General features: G+C 36.2%; 1 protein-coding gene and 3 long non-coding RNA genes across 5 annotated transcripts in view; 1 reads left to right on the top strand and 3 right to left on the bottom strand.

Annotated features, from left to right (window-relative positions):
* Positions 1-564: 564 nt before the first annotated feature.
* Positions 565-1,223, top strand: LOC145736249 (uncharacterized). Of its 2 annotated transcripts, XR_014179854.1 has the most exons (3): positions 573-890; positions 952-1,060; positions 1,142-1,223. It is a non-coding gene; the product is annotated as an uncharacterized LOC145736249 (long non-coding RNA). The 2 variants fall into 2 exon arrangements; XR_014179853.1 differs by having other exon boundaries at positions 565-1,060.
* An 80-nt stretch (positions 1,224-1,303) lies between these two features.
* Positions 1,304-2,781, bottom strand: LOC145736251 (uncharacterized). Its single transcript, XR_014179856.1, has 2 exons — positions 1,537-2,781; positions 1,304-1,484 (listed from the first exon to the last, which is right to left on the bottom strand). It is a non-coding gene; the product is annotated as an uncharacterized LOC145736251 (long non-coding RNA).
* Positions 2,782-11,323: 8,542 nt separating this feature from the next.
* LOC145736622 (uncharacterized) overlaps positions 11,324-24,466 on the bottom strand; it is a 30,950-nt gene continuing 17,807 nt past the window's right edge. Inside the window, exon 2 of the long non-coding RNA XR_014180056.1 lies at positions 11,324-11,548. This is a non-coding gene — a long non-coding RNA (uncharacterized LOC145736622). The remainder of the gene's footprint in view (positions 11,549-24,466) is intronic.
* On the bottom strand, positions 20,095-23,450 carry LOC145736706 (uncharacterized). Its single transcript, XM_081991122.1, has 4 exons — positions 21,998-23,450; positions 21,684-21,934; positions 20,200-20,420; positions 20,095-20,134 (listed from the first exon to the last, which is right to left on the bottom strand). Exons 1-4 carry the CDS (start codon positions 22,413-22,415, stop codon positions 20,095-20,097), a joined length of 930 nt encoding a protein of 309 aa, XP_081847248.1. The 5' UTR covers positions 22,416-23,450.

Raw genomic sequence — 24,466 nt, 5'->3', positions numbered from 1 at the left:
CTGACAACAGGTGGATAGTTCTGCAACCCACAAAACAAGTGAAGATCAACAATAGAAAGGTTAAAACCCGCAACCATTCATACCGCAGGTGGTGGAGTTGAAAGTAAACAATGCACCAAACCAGCAAACAGGTGGACAACGTATTAAGCCAGATGAGGGTGGCTAATAGGGGTTCAAAAATGGTGGCAAAACTGGAAGAAATGCCGACACCGACACACGCCACGGTGAGGGAGGGGAAAGTGAAAGAGGAGGTGTTAGGGTTGTGTAAAAGGGGTATGTGAAGCATTAAAAGGTTAAGGACCTAAAAAAGGAGGTTGATGTATGGTTAAGCTGGTCATTCAGGCAGGTGCACCCACCATCATCAGAAGCCTTGTTAATCTCAAGCACCTCAAGGTGGTTAAGTAGGCTGCCCTTACCACAGACATGCAGAATCTTGAAACCCTGTTCGGTGTTGAAGGTATGATTATTCTGACGAAGATGTCGAGAGAAATTAGATTTCATGTAAGAAGTATTTAGGTTAGGGTTCAACTCCACCACCTGCGGTATGGATGGTTGCGGGTTTTAACCTTTCTATTGTTGATCTTCACTTGTTTTGTGGGTTGCAGAACTATCCACCTGTTGTCAGCTAAATTATTGATTTTATTTTATTTTATTGTAACCCCCTCTTAACGGTTCCCCCTCTGCCTTCAAATTAACGGCTTATCAATGTGAAATTTTTTAAAAATTTTTACACCTCCATTTTGTTTCCTGTTTGATCGCCTCTTCAGTGGATGGTGCACGAGTTTTAAGATCTTTTTTTCCCCCTAGGGTCTCACCCAGCCCTAAATGGGTCTAGTTTAAGTTTTAATTTTAATTTAATGTGCTACAGTTAGTTTTTTCTCCATAATGAGGTAACTATTAAATTTCCCTATAATCCCTTTAATCAATTGTTACATGTGTTAAATTTTACAGCATTGTTCACCTACTTAACTATGTTATAGTCACTAATTCGTTATAACATGGGTCTCTCTGTCTCTCCCCTTGTAAAAAGACAGTAGTCACATTGATCGATCGATTTAGGGTACGTTTTCTCGTTTTTTAACATCTCGTTTTTTTAACATTAAACTTATGGTACACCATGTAAAGTAGGTTATTCTTGTAGCTCCTGAAGATGGTCATTTATGTGACCGAAACTTGTTGAGCAGACCTTACCATCTAAGGTCATAATAAAGTATTGTGGAGAAGACTGTTTGTCATTTCCTTCCTTTCGTACTCTTGCGACTCCACTGAAAGAATATGGACTACTACTTCTTTCTGAAAACTGCTGGTCGAGCAATTTTAGTCCGTGAATTCAAGAAGAATCTACTGGCGAGGAAGCTTACTCAACTTGACATCTGGTTCAATGGCGAATGCCTGAGGAGGAATCTAAAACCGAATTATGTCTCCCTACGCTGCAACTCCAAGTTTACATCATCTAAGAGGGCGATCCAGCTGGCCACACGGGTCTGGATTAAGGATGAGGTCAAGAGGTTATATTTTAGACTTAGTAATACTGACCTTAAACTTAAGTGTTTATTTTTCAAACTAACCAGTGTTCTGCACCCTGTTGAATTTGATTCACTGCACCATTCCTTATTGCAATTTGTGTGTGACATGGGTAGTAACAAATTTGAGGTTTTACAACGTAAACTATCAAGATTGAACCCCTTAACAGTGCCGACTCTTAACTACGTCAATCAAGCCACTTCCAACATAACTCCCAACGTAACCCTTACACCGTCCTCTACCCCACATCTAGCCTCCAATAACTCCCCACATAGTCCGACAGATGGAGCCACTTTTGTTAATAACATCTTTATTGGTGATTTTGGTGTTAAACCCATTCATAGCTCAGATTTTTCTTTCCACCCTCGAACTCTAAACCTGTCAAACTGTGCCCTATCCCAAAACGATTTAAGTATTTTAAATTTAGGACTTAAATACAATTTCACTTTTTCACCTAGAGTAAATGATTTACAAGTTTTCTCTGCCCATTTGGAGAACGTAATCTCTAGAAGTCTCCCTGAAGCTTCACAAGGTGCAGTTCGATCTGCTTGCGCTGTCCATCTTAACAGGTTTCACGCAGGAGGTCTCTCTTCAGTGGTTCCTGCAGTAAGCAAGACAGAAAACAAGAACTTGTCCTTACTTAAGAAAAAAGTCAAAGACAACGATTTGATAGTAACAAAAGCTGACAAAGGCAATTGCGTAGTGGTTCTTGACAGAACTCAGTATATGGACAAGGTCCTGGATTTTCTGAATTCGGACTCTTTTGAAATTTTAAACTCCTCCCCTCTGGACAAATTCCTGGTGAAATTTAAGTCATTTATTAATAGAGTCCAGACTACTTTAACACCATTGGGATTTAATAAATACAAAATCATACGTATCAACCCTTCCGTTCCCAAACTCTATGGCCTTCCCAAAATCCACAAACCCAATATCCCCATCAGACCAGTGGTTTCCTTTTGCGGTTCTCCCTGCCACCATCTTTCTGCCTGGTTAAATGATATTATCCTTAAAACCACCGGATTTAAAAGTAAATATTCCATAAAAAATTCATTTGAACTTTGCTCCCAACTCAAAGACTTAATCATCCCAGACACAGCAATCATGGTCTCCTTCGATGTTTCCAACCTCTTTCCCAGCATCCCACCACCTGATTGTTTAAACTTGGTCCAGGATTTGTTGTCCTCTTCAGAAGGTCTTGACCCTTTCCAGGTGGAAGACTTATTAACCCTGGTGGCTCTGGTACTGGACCAAAACTTTTTCCAGTTCAACAACACTATTCACAGTCCGGAGGCCTGGCTATGGGTTCATGCCTTTCCCCTCTGCTAGCAGAGATTTTTATGTCCAACATTGAACATTCCCTAGAATCCTACCACTCCTTCAATAAAATACTCTTCTTCAAAAGATATGTGGATGACATTTTCTGTATTTTTGATGGGTCTCTTGATGACCTTCAACAATTATTCTTGTTTCTTAATGATTTACACCATTCAATCTCATTCACCATGGAACTAGAGTCATCCCATAAACTACCTTTCCTTGATATTTTGCTTTACAGGTCTTGTAACCACATTGAGTTTTCCATCTATCACAAACCCACAGGCACTGACTGCATTATCCCCTTCCAATCCAATCATCCAATTAATCAAAAGGTTGCGTCATTAAACTGTTTCTTTAACCGTCTATTTAACATACCAATGTCTGAAACAAACTTTAACTTAGAACTTTCCTGGATCAGAACAGTAGCAACCAATAATAATTTTCCAAACACATTAGTTAATAAAATTTATTTTAACCATTTTAAAAAATTTGTCAATAAGAACTTAATACATTCAGACAAACCTGAAAACCCCAAATTCTTTTCCATCCCTTTTCTGGGCCCACTGTCACTTCAGGTTAAAAACATTTTCAGGTTAAATAACATAAATATTTGCTTCAAAGTCTCCAACACCTCTAGACAATTCCTTTCCCATTCCAAAGACCCTACTCCCCAACTCCATAAATCAGGCGTTTACCAACTGTCCTGTTGTACCCCAGGATGTAATGCTCTCTATGTTGGTCAGACGGGCAGGAAGTTCTCCACTCGCATTCATGAACACACTCGGGAGTACTTGAAGTTCACCAACAACCCTAACCTAAATACTTCTTACATGAAATCTAATTTCTCTCGACATCTTCGTCAGAATAATCATACCTTCAACACCGAACAGGGTTTCAAGATTCTGCATGTCTGTGGTAAGGGCAGCCTACTTAACCACCTTGAGGTGCTTGAGATTAACAAGGCTTCTGATGATGGTGGGTGCACCTGCCTGAATGACCAGCTTAACCATACATCAACCTCCTTTTTTAGGTCCTTAACCTTTTAATGCTTCACATACCCCTTTTACACAACCCTAACACCTCCTCTTTCACTTTCCCCTCCCTCACCGTGGCGTGTGTCGGTGTCGGCATTTCTTCCAGTTTTGCCACCATTTTTGAACCCCTATTAGCCACCCTCATCTGGCTTAATACGTTGTCCACCTGTTTGCTGGTTTGGTGCATTGTTTACTTTCAACTCCACCACCTGCGGTATGAATGGTTGCGGGTTTTAACCTTTCTATTGTTGATCTTCACTTGTTTTGTGGGTTGCAGAACTATCCACCTGTTGTCAGCTAAATTATTGATTTTATTTTATTTTATTGTAACCCCCTCTTAACGGTTCCCCCTCTGCCTTCAAATTAACGGCTTATCAATGTGAAATTTTTTAAAAATTTTTACACCTCCATTTTGTTTCCTGTTTGATCGCCTCTTCAGTGGATGGTGCACGAGTTTTAAGATCTTTTTTTCCCCCTAGGGTCTCACCCAGCCTTAAATGGGTCTAGTTTAAGTTTTAATTTTAATTTAATGTGCTACAGTTAGTTTTTTCTCCATAATGAGGTAACTATTAAATTTCCCTATAATCCCTTTAATCAATTGTTACATGTGTTAAATTTTACAGCATTGTTCACCTGCTTAACCATGTTATAGTCACTAATTCGTTATAACATGGGTCTCTCTGTCTCTCCTCTTGTAAAAAGACCGTAGTCACATTGATCGATCGATTTAGGGTACGTTTTCTCGTTTTTTAACATCTCGTTTTTTTAACATTAAACTTCTGGTACACCATGTAAAGTAGGTTATTCTTGTAGCTCCTGAAGATGGTCATTTATGTGACCGAAACTTGTTGAGCAGACCTTACCATCTAAGGTCATAATAAAGTATTGTGGAGAAGACTGTTTGTCATTTCCTTCCTTTCGTACTCTTGCGACTCCACTGAAAGAATATGGACTACTACTTCTTTCTTTTAAATTTATGTTAACGATATGTTTTTTCTATTGTTTAAAGTTTTTATTATTGTTCATATAAAACTGGGGACCAGTTTTTCTGGGGCGGAGGCATATGTCACGAATGGAAAATCCGTTAATTGGAAAGTTGGACTGATTAACTTAAAAAACATAAGAGTATTCGAGGATTGCGAAATATTAAGCGCACGAGGCAAGGTCGCATCACGATGCACCGAATGTGTCATGCACCGAGTGCACCGTATCGGTGATGAGTCACCACCACCTGCTTTACAGAAATGTGAAAAACAAGCGACAATAACAAACTGCGTCAGCCGATCAATCGGGTATAAAATATGCCGATTTTAGCAGTATAGGACAAGTGTGAACCGATCAACGGTAGTGCGACCAGCTGACCCGATAAGTCGAAATGTCGACTCTCCTCGGGAAAAGATCAAGTTAATTAGTCCGTTCTCCAAAGTTGTTCAAACGCGAAGTGACCAAGCCAGCCACCAGGAAATGCTAAGTCCTTAGCTTGTGACTATGTAAGTACAATTGTAGAATTGTCAACTTTTAGTGTTTATAACCGTATTGTGCAGACACGTTTGTGTATACCATATTTAATAGATTTAAGTGTTATATGAGAAAAACTCAGTGTTTGATTCCATCCCTAAAACTGAGATCCCGGCGCGACGTTTAACGTCGTGAGTCAGTTTAATTGGTGAACCCAGAAGGGCTCATAAATTAAACGTGACAATATAATACTTAGTTATTTACGTAACAAGTAGGATATGAATATTATTACCGCATGCATGTGAAAACATATAACATAGTGCGGAAATTATATATCTTACGTGTTGCGTACAACATCTTATCTACAACTATAACGATTATTATTTTAATCACTATTTAAGTAAAAATAATTATTTTAAATATTGAATACTGAATATACATTATAAGGCCAAAAAAAATTTGGATTACTTTGGCAACATACTTAAGTACAATCGAGAGCACGATTGTTAATAAATTGCTTTTGTCAATCATTTCAATAATTAAATAGTAGTGTGTTAATATTAACGCACTAGTGCGGTAATAAAGGTTTTTACGAAATTTCAAAATAGTGCGAAATCATGGTTATTATATAACTTGTACAAGGTGTTAAAAGTTTTTACTGGTTAATCAGAGTTCACAATATCTACACTTTTATGATTAAATCAATCATTGATTAATAGTACAAGGACAATATTTTAGCAAAAATGGAGAAGCAGTCGGAGTTTGAAGTGGACTCGAATGGCAGTGAAGTCAGTGAAGATAGAGGTGAAGATCAATCAAGCGAAGCCTGTATAGCCGATATTATAAATACGATTGGATTAAAGCAGTTGAAACTTCCAAAGTATTAAAAAACCTGCTTGTAATATGTGGATTTGACAATATAATTTCCATAGCTAACTTGAATGATGAACACATTCAGTATTTAGAGAAGTTTGCCCGCGATGATTTGATTGACAATACCAACTAAAAAAAAAGCGATTTTTTTGGAATATATTGTTCTATTCCATCAAAATTTAAAATATTAGAGGGACATAAAGTTCTACTAAAGCAATTTATATTAGAATGTGATTCTTTTTTGAAAGCAGAAAAAGCGGAATTAAAGAAAATAAACGGAAACCAGGAAGAAATTAAAAGAAAAAATTATTTTAGGAGAAATCGCAATAAAGTAAATGCAAGAGTAAATGAGCCACAAGAACAAATCTCGGTAAAAAAAATTAGGCTGTGCCATGCCATAACGGAGACCTCAACTAATCTTAAATCTCAAACTGATATTTTGACTGAACCTATGAGTGAAAAGCACTTTGATAACATATAAAAACCAACACCGTCGAAAACGAGTGCGATTCTAATCAACAGTCAAAGTGAAATTGATCATGTAAAGAAAGTTGTCACAAATTACGTTCAAGGCTTCTTTCTGTCAAAATATGCCAGATGAAAAATCCCATTGCTCAATAAATTATCCACATTAGAGATTACTGTTGAAAATACATTTGTCAGTATAAAATGTGGTTTTGTTTCAAAAGCCTTTGCTCAGATTAATGACAATAAAAAGAAGTGGGTTTTATCAAATTTCAATAAACATTTTAAAACCCATTTTAAAGATTTACCGCCTAAGAGAAAGTTATCCACGACCACCGAAATCACCACCAAACCTAATTCATCGGGCAATAATAATTTATTATCATTTGTTAAAGTAATACCGTTTACCACACCCTCGACCTCAGTTTTAATAAGTCAGACGGAGAACTTATCACCAGTTCCAGAAAATAGCACTGCAGAGCATTCTGAAGAAGGCGCACCTGAGTGTGTATCGTATATAGTTCTCTCAGATGGTGAGCTTTCCTCGGAGCTTACCGAAGAGCTTACGATTAGTCAACCAATCCCAGAACAAATAGAATCGCTACTGCCCGAAAATGTAAACCATGCAGAAACCGAAACTAAAAAGGATTTTTTATGCAGCAGAACTATTAAGAGAAATGTAGAAAAAGAAAGGGGTCGTAGTTCTGCTGTTTTCGGTGAAACTCCTCATATTTCACAAATGAGACGTCGTCAAATAAATAACTATCTCAGCAAAATCAAAAATCTCATCTGAGCCAAAAAAAAATAACCGACTTCTTTGAAATCGTTGAAGTGATTGAACGTTATACAAAAAATCAATCGAACCTGCAAATGGAATTTGAAAAACATGCTTTTAATACCTTAACATCGTTTGACCAAACTACCGAAAAAAGAGAGTCCAATTTAAATTGCTTTAAGTTCTTAGATATACTGAAGACTACAGCCCTAAAAAATTCCAAAAGTTGTGGAAATTCGTGAAATAGATTTAAAACATCATTAAAGTTATTTTGTCTGTACTTATATCTCATAGGAGGACGTCTGATGTATGAAACTCTATACTCAAATTTTTCAAATAGCTTACCGTCAATATCAACATTGAAAAGAACTCTACTAGACAGTTCCAGAATTCTTGAAGGAGAAATCCAAATGAATGCACTAAGGGAATATTTAGATAAGCGAAAGTACCCGCTGCGAGTGTTTGTTTCGGAGGATCAGACAGCCATTTTGAAAAGAATCAAATATGACAGTAAAACGAATAAAATGATAGGCTTTGTTATACCAATTTCCCAAGAAAATGGATTTCCTATCCATGGTAAATTTCAAGTCAACTCCTTGCAGGACATACGTAATGCCTTTGCTGAAAATAAATTATCTATGAATGATTATTTCTTTATGGCGCAACCATTAGTGGATAGAGCACCTGCTTTTTGTCTGACAATTTTCGGAAGCGATAATAAGTTTTCAAGTGAAGATGTAAGTGATGTAGTGGTTGTTCAAGATGTGATTCATATTGGGACCAAGCTGAAAACACGGCTATTGAACAGTAAAATAAAAATGCATATGGGAAAATACACCGTAGATTTAGAACATCTGAAAAGTCTTATAGAACAGATTCCAAAAGATCAGCATCTACTATGTATTTCGTTTTTGAACAGTAAGTTTCGTCGAAAATAGGTAATTTTAAAACGGTACTTTAAATTTAACAATTTAATTTCAGGTGCTGAAGATAAATTTTGAAGCCGTCGACAAAATTTCGTCCCCTATTGTTACAAAATTATTAGATCAAATCAAGAATTCATATGCTACTAAACAATTACTTATAATTACTCGTTATATACTAGACGCTTATCTAGAAAAGTCTCTGTCCGCCGAACGACGCATGTATTTAATATGGTATGCTGTGTTGTTTCTTCGATATTGGAGATATTGGTTAAAACAAAATGGATATTCTCTAATGAAGAATTTTATAACATTAAATGCATATGTCTGTGGAAATTAATGCTCATGCTTTGGTATTGTTAATGGAAAAATGCCGGGAAAAAGAGACTCCAGAGTTATTTATTCCATGGTTATAAAGCAGTCAGCCTTGCGAAAAAATGTTTAGGCAAACTAGGTCCATGACAACAACCTACTCGACAGTTGTAAACTTCGACACATTTGATTTGTTAACAAGGTTAACTAAAATCCAAGCTATAAATGATATTGTCAGTGATACTGGTAAGTTGCTACTACGTTAAAGGCTGTATAAACCATTTTTAGTAAAACCCATAGCTTTATTTGTAATTTTATTTAATCAATTTCATATTTTAGGTGAAGAATTTATTTTCCCTAGAGAAAATAATAAACGTGGGAGTAATAGCACTGTCCCAAGCAATCTTCTCATGCCAGAAGAATGTGTTAAAATCTTAGCTACAGCAAAAGATTATGTTATTAAGGATTGCTGTGAGTTGGGTATGATTTTGAGTAATGCGCAAATGGATGCCGTATTAGAAGAAGGCCCGATTGGGGTTACTTCGGGAGTATCAAATGCACATTATGAAGAGGAAAGCGAAGATTTGGAAGCAGATGACTGCGAAACCGTCGGCGAAACCCATTTGGAAGATTCTCGTAGAAATGCTTCCTCAAATATAATAAATGAACCAGATACCGAAAGTCAATGCCCAAGTGATATTGAAAATGATCTCAACAATATGACCGACGTTGAAGTATTGAACATTAGGGATTATAAAAATGACCTTAAGTCGTCGACTTACAATATAATATTCCTGAAAATTCGCCTCAATAACACAAAGACTATGGTTGTCAAAAAATCATCATCAACATTGTGCTGGCTATTTAGTGAAAAGGCTGGCCGCCTTTCAAGTGACCGACTTTTACGGGTAAAGGGAATGAGCTCGGGAAAGAGCGTGATAATAAATAACAAAAGGCAAACAACTACAAAGAGAGAGTTCATTAAACAGAAAAATAGCCTTAAAATGAAGGCTCGAATGAAGCCAACCACGGTTCACAAAACAAAAAAAATAGCATGTAGTGACAGCGAGTCAAGCAATTCTAGTGCAAATTCGAGTGCAAGTGAATCAGAATTTGAAAGCCTGGATGAAAACATCGAAAATTCAGATGGTAGTGAAAAGAAAGATAATATTCTAATAGAGGAAGAAAATTATTATGGAGTATTCTATGATGTAGGCTGGTATATTGGCCGAGTAATTAGGAAAGGAGAAGTTTTTAAAAGCTGAACTAGATAAATATATCTTGCCCACATGTGAAGATATTCAGGATGTAGATAATAAATACATATTTTATGGGCCTTTAACACTTAGAGGGACATATCCTTTTCATATATATAGAAATGATGCTTTGCAAATAAATAAATCAAAACATTAAATCATTATTTAAATAATGTATCACTTTTAATTAGAAAAATTTTGGGTCCTTTACTTATTGTTGATTTTAAAGTTATCCCTGTTCTGAGCACGCGCAATAATAAAATACGTTCTTTTTAGATTGTTAACGCTTTATGATGTTCATCAGTAAATTAGGGAATGGGTTGTCGTTAATAAATAGCAAATAATTTTATTTCTGCGCATACTCATAATAACGGCACTAAATTAATGTTGGGGAAGAAGCACTGGATAATTGCGCAACCGTAACGATAAAAACAACATTCAATAAGGGTCTTAAAATCCCTCCAATAAAATTCCTAAAATCTTTCTAGGGTTTATATGTTCATTTTTAACTTTAAATGAATTATCACTGTGCTGTGTTTATGTTTTATTTTTTAATTGATAAGTATGTTACTTAATTTAAGATGCTTTGTTGAATAAAAGGCATATTATTTTTATTTATCAGTATTAATTTACCTAGAAAACCGGTAAGTATGGGACATAATTAATATTGAGTTACTAAAGAAAACTGTTCATGTCAAAGTGTCACATTTTCGATTGGTTTAATTATTTGTTGAATTGAAATTTTAAAGCTAGAGAAAATACTCCAACTTTGCTAATTGCTAATTGGCCCTGTAATGCAAGATTTCGCAATAGATGTACGTAGTTTTGGGTAGTGGTCTACCCCTCGTTTAGTGCTTTTCCAGGTGAAGCATTTATGTCTCACATAAAAAAAAAAATTGTCTTAATACAGGAAAACCCCTTCAGCAACTTGTAAAAAGATTGAAAGTATTCAATTTCAACGTTTCGGTTTCCCAAATTTTCTACAAAAAGAGCTTATCAACAACTTCAATACAAAACATTTACTTTTACTAATAAACTACCAAATAATGTTTGTTTGTTGAAAAATGGAGACTATTTACTAATTAATAAGATAGTTGAAAATGATGAAATTACTATTAAAGGTACGACACTTAAATGTATTGATGCGTTTTTTCAAGAACCTGTTAATTCATTGCAACTTGGAATACAAATTTGTATGATAGAAGAAAACTTCGTAACTCATACTGTTCAAGATATTATTTGTAAAGACATGATGTTACCATTCTTAGATAAATGGGTAGTGATGCCCCTGATACATGCAAATGATTAAATTTTCTGATATGTTAACAACTGTTATATTGTCACGTTTTGGGGGTAGCGTAGGAAGAGAAACAAGATCGTAGCTCAAGTATGTCTTCTTTATTAGGCTAGGCAGTGAACACTGTCCAAGAGGGGGTTGTGTGGGTGTGGGTGTATGTGCGTAAGGCCTTCTGATGTGCCGCCAAGCGGAACCCGCTCGATACGAGCAGGGTGCCCCTATGTCCGACACGCCCAAAGGATTTACTTAAGGCACTGCAACAGGGTAACGAGCCGTCCGGGCACTAGAAAGTTCGGACTGTCGCTCGTGACCTCCCTCTGGGGATGACCCCAGAGTTCGGTGATTTAGCCGAGCTACGGTGCATCTTTTATACTAGTCAGCGACCTCATTACGCTAACCTTGCTGACTGTGCTGGTTACTGGGTGTGCACCGTAACTACTAACACGGGTGTGACAATATATGTTTTTGGTTCACCCTGTAGATGTAAATATAAATAGCCATTGAAAGCAACTTTACAAACTTTTGATCTAAAACATTTTTTTTAATTTTTGGATTTTGATTACGATAAAAAATAAAAAAAAGTTTTTTCAACTAGAAATTAAAAAATTCTGTAAATATTTGTTACGTTAGAACAGGAAACTTTTACATGTAACATAGTATTTTATCTGTTAATTGTAGTTTACTAATTAAAGGATTTAAAAATTGTTCAGGAAAAATTTATTTTAATTCATATGATGAAACTGAGGCTGTGGATAGGAATTATATATTTTTTTTTTTATTTTTTTTTTGTACCTACCTATAACAATGATAGGTGTAACAATGACAAATAACGTCAATATAATGTTAAATTAATTGGCAAATTTTCGTTCTCTTACGGTCGCCATATCCCACCATACTTAAGATGTCAGTCTTTTCCTTCTCACTCAAAAACACCATTTTAAGTAATAGGAAAATTTGCCAATTAATTTAACATTATATTGACGTTAGCTGTCATTGTTACACCTATCATTGTTATAGGTAGGTACAAAAAAAAAATCGTATATCGTTGTATTAGGTTTGAATTAAGAAAGTTGGTATACTTTGTGACTGACCCTGTATACTTGCGAACCTCATTTCACCCTCACGTCATGCGCTGTTATTTACTTTAACAAGACGCAAATTTTGAGAAAAATAAAATCAGCAGTTTTCGAGATATTTGCAATATTCCAGACTTTTTAGACACCCTGTATACTTGGCTGTTGAATTATTTCAGATGAGTTATGCAGTGGTAAAATTTGTGAATAAAGACGATGTTGTTTCTGAAGTGCCAAGTTCATGGCTGTCAAAAGACAAAAAACATTGCAAATGGCCTAAAGACAAATTTGCGGCGTTATATATAACAAAATGTCTTCCTCCCCAAGAAAACTGGAGTGAACATCCAGTAATTGTGGAATGTTTTTGTGGTATGAATACGTTTTTCAACATCAATGTTGTTGGGTTCTTCTTATTATGAAGCACTTTTTTAAAAAAAAAATTATTTATTTCAAGAAATCACTTAATTATATTGGAATAATAAAATAATGGTACTATTAACTACTTATGCAAAAGTTTAATATTAATAGACGCGATTTTTACACTACACCTCTAATTTATAATATTAGCCTATGCTGACACAGCTTGATTGCACAATTTTACTATAGCTATGGTTTTGTAATTGGAACACGATTTCCGTTTAGCTGACTTGGCAATCTTATGGGTCAGTGTTCGTCTCTGGTGGGTGACCATGATATAACATGTTTGTATCTAAGTTACAAGCAGTTTATTTTCTTTAGACACACTAGCTGAAGCAAAACAGATTGCTAGTTCAAGCATCTCTTCATCAGAAGAAGGTGGCAGAGGTTATAGGCCGGTCAAGCCAACTAATTATTTCAGTCCAGCTGAAGAATAAATAAAAGGAAAACAGCTAAAGTTAAAAGCAAATAGTAATATTTAAAACAAAACAATTGTGTTAGGTTCCTAATTTTGAATTTTTGCAGTTTCTATGCCAAATAGTGAAGCTGATTTAAATAAAGAAAAATTCAGTTTTGTAAGTGGAAGCCAATTTGAATGTAAGTTTGAAACTATATAAACACATATATAAATATTAATCTAATTTATAATATTGTTACGGTCTGGGCCTACTATGCTCGATACTTCTTAACGAGCGCTCGCTTCGGGATGAAACCGATGCGCCGCAATATCTGGCCGGGCGCGTATTAAAGTAGGCCACAGTCAGGAAGCGCTACCTGGAATATTCTTGAATGGTCAAGGCAACCCGCGAAGCGTTTCGCGATCATTCTAGAACGTGGTTTGCGAATATAAAAGAAGCGGCGTTGACGACGGCGTAGTAGTTAGGAGAGTAGTGTAGTAGTGAATTTGGGAACGCGGTAAAGTTTAAATAGCGAAGTAATTGTGGAATTGTAGTAGTGTTTTTAGTAGCTGTGTTAATTATTGTACGGAGTGTTTTGAAGTGCAACCGAATACAACCGAGTATGGCGTAGTGTCGTACAGACGTTCGTCCTGCTCTTTCTTAAGGTAGTTCTCACCAAAGCGAGACGGCCGCCGAACATTGCCGCGTTAGTTTTAGGCACCGTAGGTTAAGCATGCGCTCGCTAGGATAAGACCGGGAGTTTAAGGTTAAGGTTAAGGGGTTTTTAAGTTTCTTGCACCGTGCGGAGTTTTAGGTTTGTTTTAAGTTTCACCGTATGGTAACTTTCCCGAATAAAGAGAGTTGTTTTGTTACCAGTTTGTTTTACTCATCCTTGCGGAGCTCACAAACCCAGTAACTTCGTTCTCCACTGTTTAAAAGCCGCCCGAAGGCAATCGTGTTCCTACTGGCACGTAACTACTCAGTAGGTGGCGCCCGAGTTTAGAGCTGGTAATTAGAACCATTTTAAAAACGCGTCACAGTGTAAGCACGAATAAATTTTGTTTGTTTGTGTTTGTTTGTTTGTATTAAATTTGTACCACCCCCCCACCATTTTACTAAGTGTAAGATTAAGTTCAAAAAAGAAAAATAAGTTATATTTTGTTGCATTTTGTCCAATAAACGTGTTTAATTAAGAAAATTATGACTTTATTTTTTACGTGCAACATGGGTAAAAAAGAGCAATTTTTGTTCGTGCCTCTAAAGCTACGTTTTCCTCCACGGTCGCCAGTCGTCAGCGACCGCGACACGGTAGCTGCTACCAATTCGCTAGACCTGGATTAATGTAATTTAAGTACAACTGTTTTCCTACAAATTCGTGGGTCGCTGCTACCAGCGAATCGTCGCCAGTCGCTTGTCTCGCCCTAGAGCAGTACAGTCGTTAGTCGCCGCGAAGTTTTATCCAGAAATGGATGGATTTACCATTGAAAAGGATGCTTGTTCATCTGATCAGTAATAACCCAGAATTATATGATCCCAGAATAAAGAATGAAATCCTTCTTCTTTTCGCTTCTTAAACATTGGTAAAACTTGTTCTCTTCTTTCCCGATCATGCACTAAGGACAGTAGTAATATATCATCATCCTGATAACTGTCCAAGAATAAAAGTAAAGACCTTGTTTTAGACAGGTTCATTTTAACTCCGTTTAACGTTTCAACTCCGATGAGAATTACCACACGAAGCAAAATTCGCCAGCGAATTAAATCTAGAGGAAAACAGAAGCCGGAGCGAAAATCGTGAACGAATCAATCGTCGCTACCGAGTCGCGGTCGCTGACGACTGGCGACCGTGGAGGAAAACGTAGCTTAAGGGATATGTTGTACAAACAAAATGAACAAGAAACATCTCGATCACAGATTTCAAAAAATCAGTCGTAAAATATATGACATCAAACTGAAATTTTAGAAAAAGGCGTAGTTGCAAAGAAAAAAAGTTTTAATCAAGAGATTAATCGCAAGGAAGGTACAAAATAAAATATTTACCAAACTTAAGGTACGTTTTCCACTTATGCGGTGAGCTCTTTAGTAGATTAAGATTTGTACAGCCTCTGAAAATGAGCATCTATATGCTCGAAACATGTCAGGCGTTTTGACTTTCACTTCAGTTTTGAGGGTCTAATAAATACATTGTGGAGAAGGTTGCGTGTTTTTTCACCACTTTTACGATTTCACCTCCACTGCGAGTAACATGGACTACTACTTTACTCCGTAAAAATTTGAGTTTTAAAGTCCCAACCAATATCATCTGATCATGACTCAAGTCATGTGAAAAAGATTGATTTTATATTTATTTCTCAAAGATTGTTTCAAACACGTTCTAAGTTTGTATACACATTAAAAAACGCGGTTTTTTTAAAGTTCTAACCATAACCATTCTGGCTCGTTCTTAAAAAACACACGTGATAAAAGGTTGATTCTTCGATATAAATCGGAACTGGGCTGATACAAAAAGTTAATTTTGGTGTAGGATGTTAATCAGTTGGAAAATAAATTGTACGTTTGATAGATATTAATGACTGATTGCTGGTCTGGTTCAATTCCAATGTCAACTTCTGCACGGTTACTCAGTTTGCCATGCGTAGATTGACATTTAAAGGAATGACAATTCTTTTAATACATCCCCATTTAGTCGAACATTAAATAAAAATTATGCGGCCAAATATTGTGGACAGGAAAATGCTGCTTATGGTATAACAGCAAATCGAAATAGCAAATAACTATACAACCCGCGCCCCAATCTTTAGTTTATTAGTAAAATAAATAAAAATTCCAGCGTTCCCCTGTACGACTTTTTATGCATCTCGCTTCACCGGGAGAATATCTGAAAAAAAAAAATAATATTACGACAAGAACATAAAAAACGTCAACGTGTTTTAACCGGTTCAAATTTTTCAATTTTTTTTAACGAAATTAGTTAGCAATAAAATGCGCAACGTTGTCTTCATTTAACTAAAGCTCTATCAACAATAGTTTCTGAGATAGCAATGCTAATGCATCGAATTTGTAACACCCTGTATACAGGGTGTCCCATAACTATATGACAATCTCTCGGGAGCATAAAGGGGAAGTCAAAATAATACGATTTGTTCATATAAACATTTTTCCTAAAGTCACTCCTAAGGGAGATATCGAGACCCAAAGAGCTGCCTTCCAATTAACGTTTTTGACCGTAACTTCTGAACCACTTTGTATATTGTAATGAGTTTTGGGTTTAATGTTTTATCGAAAGAGACCATCCCTATTTGACATCAAAACCAGGTATTTCGTCTTAGCAGAAAGACAGGAACTAACTGGTACCTAAGACACAATTTGCTTAAACTTTGACAGCTGTCATTACTTTCAGCTGCAAACGCCATTAATGAATACTCTTGACATTTTTATCGAAAAATTGTACTCTTCTTTTATTTCGATAAAATAAACGGTTTTCGAGATAAATCGATTTTTCATTGAACTGCTTAAACCACAATATTATTAAAAATATTCGTTAAACTAGTTTTTTTATGTAAATTAGTATTCAAAATTTATGTGTAGAATAACGAAAGATATGGAAGAATACTCGTTAATTGAATAAGCATTTAATTATTTAATTTTTCACCTCTGCTAACCCCTACTGTCCCTATCAGCTTTCATACTTTTTCGTTTCGTTCTGCATTAATTTCGATTCCAAGTGTATTTTTAACAAAAAACGAAATCAAGAAACATTTTGATTTGATGTCAAATAGAAGGTCTCTTTCGATAAAACATTAAACCCAAAAACTATTACAATATACAAAGTGGTTCAAAAGTTACGGCCAAAAACGTTAACTGGCAGGCAGTTCTTTGGTGCTCGATATCTCCCTTAGGAGTGACTTTAGAAAAAATGTTTATAAGACCCTGTAAGACCATGTTTATTGACCCCCCTGTATGCTCCCGAGAGATTGTCATATAGTTATGGGACACCCTGTATAGTGTAAAAGTTTAAGAATTAAGTGTAGAATTTAAAATGTATTAAAAAATGTAGTACTATTTAAAATACCCATATTTTATCTGCCACAAATTTATGCTCCACCCTGCATAGTCAAAAAAACAAGAAAACATTTCTAATTTTGTTTTAAAAAGAATTGCCCAGCCTAAATTATAACTGATATTATCACATAGCTTATAAAAATCAAAGATTATAAAACGGTGCACCTTAGATCTAACAAGTCTTCCTGATCAATCGATCAATGAGTAAATTCAAAAATTCAACAATATACAGGGTTACATTATAAACAAAGAAAATTTGGACTGTCACAGTTTTACAAGATACTTTTTGTAGCTACCCAAATAGTTTACTCTGATTAAAATAATCAAATCAACCTTAATGTTATTATAACTTATCCTTAATGGAAAGCTAATAAAATGAGCTTTCCATTGATGTATAAAAGTTTATAGGTTTGGTTACGGTTCGGCCGCTAGGGGGCGTCAAAGTTGATTATTTCTTTCTGCACTTTTTTTGGTACACTCGCTTATTCAAATCAAAATAACTCCCTTATTTGGGACGCTTTGTATAAAGTTTTATATGTCAATGGAAAGCTAATGAAATGAGCTTTCAATTGATGAATAAAAGTTTATAGGTTGGTGGTACGGTTCGGCCGCTAGAGGGTGTCAAAGGTGAGTATTTTTTTCTGCACTTTTTTTGGTACACACGCTTATTCAAATCAAAATTACTCCCTTATTTGGGACGCTAATAAAAGAAAGGAAAAAGCTTGAATAATCAAATTATCTCAAAATTTAGAAGAATTTGCTTGGTTTTAAAAACACTTGAACTACACAAAGGTGTTTGCTTTATAATGATAGTACTCATAAGATAGAAGATGTCTCATACAAGCGGTGTCTTGAGTTCATCATTTGTACTCACTGTAAACTACCTCATTATTACTATTACTTTAAACATGCTTTTAGATAACACTAAATATAATACATATAGATTTGACGTTCAACAATGCAATTTACTAAAGTGAATAATGATGATTATTTTTGAGATTATTGTGTTAATGCTTTTCAAGTCATTTTGCAGTCAATTTCAGTAAAAATAGTTAACTAACATTAAAACTTGCTCTTTTATGCACTGTTCTAATGTAGTACTTCTTGGTGGGTAATTTGAGCCTTGTTTAAGTCAATTTCTTCATAAAACTTATGTTTTCTCACATGAAAATATATTGAATATTCAGCATATACCAGATACATTTCTGTAAGCTAGGCCTAGTTTGTTACTTGAACTATACTTAAAAAATGCCAGACGAGAAAAATGTGTAGTAATGATTCATCAGCAGGGTTAAATACATAGGTTAAGTATGAAATTGGCATTGTAACCTGGGCCAGCAGGCTCTATGTCCTACAAAAAATGTACATTTACTTGATTTTAGTGTATAATTTCCAACTATTATTGAAATATTGTATTAAAATTAAAAATATAACTATTTTAGCTGCATGGGAATCTGTTTGACATAACAAAATAAAAACAAAAGCAAAGTGACAAATTCGAAATTTAGTTGACATAACAACAGATGCAAGATGGCTTAATCAGCTGAATTTGTTTCCTCAAAGTGATAAGCCGCGTGACATCACAGTAGGGTGTTCGGGCTGCACAATATGCACTTAAAACCTTTTATATTATTTTTTACATTGAACAGTAGAAACTAGAAATCTATTTTTACAGAATGTACGCACTACTTTCCATCTGAGACATACCATATTTATAGAAAATGGTAAGCTCAAATCATCAAAATATCAAAAAATTGAACTTCATTAAGTATTGGACTGTTAAAAAAAACATTGCAGCTGCACAAATACAGGGTGTTACAAATTAGATGCATTAGCATTGCTATCTCAGAAAGTATAGCTGATAGAGCTTTAGTTTAATGGAGGCAAAGTTGCGCATTTTATTTATTTTTTTCAATTTTCATTACATACGGGGATATCCAACAAAAACAACTAATCAAATTTCTATTTTATTTTTTTCCACTTTATTATTGATTATTTTGGAAAATCAATTGCACCTTCTGGAGGCATTAATTTATGCTATTTAAGAAAATAGTGTTTGTATTTTCCTACAACGTTTCGTTTTTTAGATACCATCATCCACTTAATATTTTAAAATACGGACCAGGACTTTCGATTTCGTTTTTTTAGTAACTACCAACCTACCAAAAATAATGATGTGCCACACTTGTCAAAAATGTATACCTAGTGTACTTAGGTATTTGTTTTTTTCAAATATGCATTTGAAATTCATGTTATCATAATGAGTAAATAATTTAGTTTGATATGATTAAGCTGTTTCATTAAAACTCAACCTCAAATTCAAAAATGTGAGTATCTGAAAAATAAATAACTAACCAAAACAAATTTTTTTTAAATAAATGAAAAGTACCATAAGAAACTCTCTCTCTTTTTCGAAGGAGCAAATAACCTTATTATTAAATTATATAAAACTAAATTATCTACTCATTATGACAACATATCAATTTCAATTGCTTAGTTTTTAAAAAATCTTAAAATACCTACAGTGTGACCCATTTAGAATGGAAACACCCCTATAAAATTTTAGGTTAGGTTAGGTACCGGTTATTAACCGATTTCAATGTTTTTTTTTTTGAAATAATTAGGAATGAAATGTCTATTACGGGAGAAAATTTTAAATATTTATTTCAGTTTTCAGGTCATATTACGATACTTTTTCTTGATAGAAAATGGAGAATTTTTATTAGCGATTTTTTTATTGAAAAAATTACTACGCCACTGGATCTATAGTGCTTTCAAATAGCTGTGACCAAAATTAAAAAATTAACTTTGTAAGGGCAGGTTCCTCGTGGGTCATATGATTCCTTTACATTAGTGTGGGTTGCAGCTTCGGGACCTCAGTTTGCACTTTCCGGTCTAAGATCGGGTTTAGCGGACAGGAGGCGGTAATTTTTCTTCGTCGGTAAATCTACAATTACATGTTTAATTTCAGTTTCGATCTGTAAGTCATAAGGTTGGAGGGCCAAGGCCCACCTTGCTAAGCGTCCGGTTGGTGACTTCAGTCCCATTAACCATGTAAGTGGCTGATGATCCGTTTTCACGTGGACTTCTGCGCCTTCAAGGTAGCCTCGGTACTTATGTGTCACTGACCAGACAACAGCCAAAGCTTCGCGCTCAGTTGTTGTATAATTCTGCTCTGCAGCTGTCAAAAGGCGACTGGCATACTCAATGGGCCTTTCGTCGGGACCCTCCCCCTACAACAGACATGCGCCAATAGCATAAGAGGAAGCGTCTGTCTTCAGAATGTATGGTTTCGTGGGGTCAGCTTGACGTAAGATGGGGCTCGTTGTCAGTAAGGTCTTTAATTTATTAAACGCCTCAGTTTCTGGTAATGTCCAAGTCCAAGTGGCCTTTTTCTTGGTGAGGGTTGTCAAGGGCTTTGCTACGTCAGCGAAGTTTTCAATAAAGCGCCTATACCAAGAGCAGGTCTGCAGAAATGAAAGCAGTTCTTTCACATTTCTGGGTGGCGGCATTTGGAGGATCGCTGAGACCTTATCTGGATTGGGTGCAACACCGGACGGCGTAATGACATGTCCCAGGTACTCGACGCGTGGACAGGTAAAGTGGCATTTCTTTCGGTTTAGGCACAATCTGAAAAGTCGAAGTCGATCGAAAACTAGTTGAAGATGGTGGATATGAGACTGAAATGTGTCAGATAAAATAATCAAGTCATCTAAATATGCTAATATACTCAAGTCTGGCAATCCTGCGCGGAATCTGTCCATCAAACGTTGGAACGTCGACGGCGCATTTCGCAAACCGAAAGGCATTCTTGTGTAGCGGTATGTCCCGAATGGACATATGAATGCTGTCTTGTCGCGATCTGCAAGTCGTACAGAGACTTGGTGGTAACCGGCCTTTAGATCGAGAGTAGTCATATATTGAGTTCTCGTCGTCTGATGCAAAATATCGTCTACTCGTGGCAATGGGTAGCGGTCTGGTCTGGTCTTGGCATTGAGCTTCCTGTAGTCAACTGTCAACCTAGTAGAACCATCTTTCTTCGGAACTAGAACAACTGGTGAAGCGTAAGGAGATTCACAGTCTTCTATAATCCCTTGGCTGAGTAATTTGTCGAGTTCAATTTTTTAATTGATCCTTTTTCTGCGGAGATAACCTATAAGGTGGCACAGCAACTGGTAAGTCATCATTCAGGTTAATAACATGCTCTGCAAAAGGAGTAGGTTGAGTATTGTTTTCAAATAAGTCCTCATTTCTGTAAAGTAGATCGTTTAGGATTTTTCTTTCCTCATTTGAGAGAAGTGTTCCTTCATCAGATCGAAGAGTGATTTCACTTGTGTGCTGGATCGACAGGTCCAGACAAAGGTTGGTTTTCTCTGTGTGGTCAGGAACAAATGGATATTTTAAGTGTGGACAGTCACCATAAAACCATGATTGATTTGGTAGGTCTAGGACAACGTTGGCTGCCTGCAAAAAATCAGCACCAAGTAATGTCTTACTCTGTTGATGTTCAGGTATTGCATAAAATGAGATGGTGTGTGCACGCTCTTCCATTTGGTTTGGGCTGTAAAGGTATGGGCTTGAACATTTCTGGTTCGTCCATCCGCTAACGTCAATTTTAAATCTGCCTCTTCTTGAGGAGTACATGTTTGGTACAGTATTTCCTTGAGTTGAGTCCCTGCAATGCTGTGTTGAGCTCCAGAATCCAGATAAGCTGCTATTTGGGCATTTCCTAGCTCAATGTTGACAACTGGACTTCAAAAACTCAAATACTCACACTGACTAGTAGGATTACCTAGATTTGCTAACATACCTGTAGTATGGTTTGGTTTACCTTTAGAGTTGTTGTTGCAGTTTGGGCAATTACTCCTGACGTGTCCAGGTTTGCCACATCCATAGCAAATCAGAGTGTTGATTGTCTGTCCATTGTATAGAGTAGGGGGTGTGGGACCAGATGGTGAAGGTTTTCTGATAGATGGTGAATCTTCTTGAGCCTTTTCCAGTTTGGAGCGAGCTAATTTACGACAGCTCTCCTTATCATGTCCAAGGTGCTTACAGTAAGCACACTGTACACGGGTCTTGCTGGAAATAGGTGCTGTAACACTGGGTTTAGCATTATTAGTAAAGGTTTGTTCAGCAATGCGGGCTGCTTCAATTAGTTCTTTAAATGAGCTAACCTGATCTCTCAAAACTTTATCTCGGACATGTACATTTAACAAACCATATACCATATCCAACTGCACATGCTCACTAACAGCGGACTCACCTTTCAGTTGGGCCAATAATGCTCTGGCCTTGCTGATAAAGATGTCAGTTTTTTCATTACCTTGTTTACAGCTAAACAACTCTTGATATATCTGATGAGGTGGCTTAAACTGTCCATAGGCATGCTTCAATGAAACATAGAAAGTCCTTTGAGTGCATGAACTTCTGGGATGTTTAAACAATCCTTGTATACACAGATCGCATCAATGAACGCGTTTACATCGCTGTCTGCTTTGCCATTGAAGCGACTTTTGCATCCAGAAAAATTGCCTTGTGAACTTTGGGCAGCAGCAGTCTGCGGACTACCTGTGTTTAACTGTATCCCTGATATTAACTGCTGCAAAATCTCAGGCGTCATGATAATCTGCTGCACGAACTGGTGCGGTTCATCACCGTTTTCACTCATTTTCCAAATCGAACGGATTCAAAGTGAGAAAACTTGTCAACAAAAGCAGAATGTAAACAAACGGTTAGGTTAGGGCGTTACGGTGACACTTGACAGAATGTCGGCGGCGTTGTCACGTTCAAAGTAAGCGCTTTGAGCGGTTGCTACTCTGAGAAGCACTGTTTCAAATGCTTATAGTTCGTTATCACTGGCAACGTTGTAACGGCAGCACGATTGAAGTGGTCGGGAAGAGCGATCACTGGCGACTCCGAAACTGGACTTGCACAAAATGGAGGTGAAACGAACACGAACGAAAATCGAACACGTTTTCGTGATTTTGAAAAGAGGTTGTCGGGGCTTTTACACTCCGGAGACTACGTACACAGTCTTTACTAAAGTCTTTTCGAAGCCCCACGTTGGGCGCCAAAATGTAAGGGCAGGTTCCTCGTGGGTCATATGATTCCTTTACATTAGTGTGGGTTGCAGCTTCGGGACCTCAGTTTGCACTTTCCGGTCTAAGATCGGGTTTAGCGGATAGGAGGCGGTAATTTACGGTCACTAACAAACTCACTACTAATCCGAATATTTAATATATTGAACCTGTAAAAAAAGAATATAATTTATTAGCGACACCACCTTGTCTTAGTGTAAGTAGGACGTAGACTGGCGGAAAACGGAAATGGCTAGACTCTGGTGTTGGTCTGGAGGTAGGTGGCGCATCAGGCACAGTGGCGGTGTTGTCGGATGTAAGGGGTGGTGTTACAACTTTTATTTTTTTTTTTTTATAAATTTTTTTTTTTTATAAATTTTTTTTTTTTTTTTAGAAATTAATCAATTAATAATTAATAATTAATAATAAACAAGTAAATAATAACACCATTTCTATGGCAACAGTTGATGCAGGGTGTTCTTTTGTGACCGTTAGCTTAGAGGATTTTTGAATTTTAATTTGTCATAACTTTGTTATTAATGAATGGATTTTTACATTAGGGACTTAGAAAGTTTTCTCAAGCAGGGACTTAGAAAATTTTTCAGATCAGGGACTTAGACAATTTTTCCAACTTAGGGACATAAAATTTTCTGACGGTCCGGAACTCCAAATTTTTTGGGGTTGTGAATTGTTTGTTTTTCCCTGTTGGTTTTGTGATTTTGGTTTTTCAGTTTTCTCTTATTGAGGTGCATTTCATTGGCACATTTCAGCGTTGACAGACATTATTTTTTCAGGTTTATTTTCAGGAAAAGTGTCGGGTTTGTGCGCGTTTGGGTTTAGTGTCGGGCGTGCAAAATAATCCCTTCATCCCTTTTTCCCAAACCAAGGAAAATTAGTCCGCTAAAGTGTTTGTGTGCATTCTAAACTGAAATCAACTCATGTCGTCAGGCCTTTAGCCAGAAAATAAATCATTTAGATTTATAGTGTGTTGTAAAAACTAAGGTTTGGCTGTTTTACCAAGAAAAACAGTCTGGCATCCCAAAGTTTTATTTAAAAAGACAAAAGTAAAGTAGAATCGTGCCTTAAAGACAGGGAAGTCGGTAGACGCTGCTAACTTTCTCAAGTAACTTGTATTTTTGTCCTAAAGTCAAACTTAAAGTCAAAATAAATACAGTTACGCCGTAAAGGGACTTTTATGATGA

This window comes from Ips typographus, linkage group LG12 (genome assembly GCF_016097725.1).
Source record: "Ips typographus isolate SLU linkage group LG12, UJ_Ityp_2.0, whole genome shotgun sequence".
In the NCBI taxonomy this organism is placed as follows: domain Eukaryota; kingdom Metazoa; phylum Arthropoda; class Insecta; order Coleoptera; family Curculionidae; genus Ips; species Ips typographus.
The sequence above is the reverse complement of the archived record's forward strand: the minus strand, read 5'-3'. Positions and strand labels throughout refer to the sequence as shown.

Coding starts and splice junctions, on each gene's coding strand:
- LOC145736706 (XM_081991122.1), bottom strand. CDS start 22,415: ATGGTATATGGTTTGTTAAATGTACATGTCCGAGATAAAGTTTTGAGA. Junction 21,935..21,997: donor TAAACCAAACCATACTACAG/GTATGTTAGCAA, acceptor TTTGAAGTCCAG/TTGTCAACATTGAGCTAGGA. Junction 20,421..21,683: donor AATACCTGAACATCAACAGA/GTAAGACATTAC, acceptor TGTCTGTTGTAG/GGGGAGGGTCCCGACGAAAG.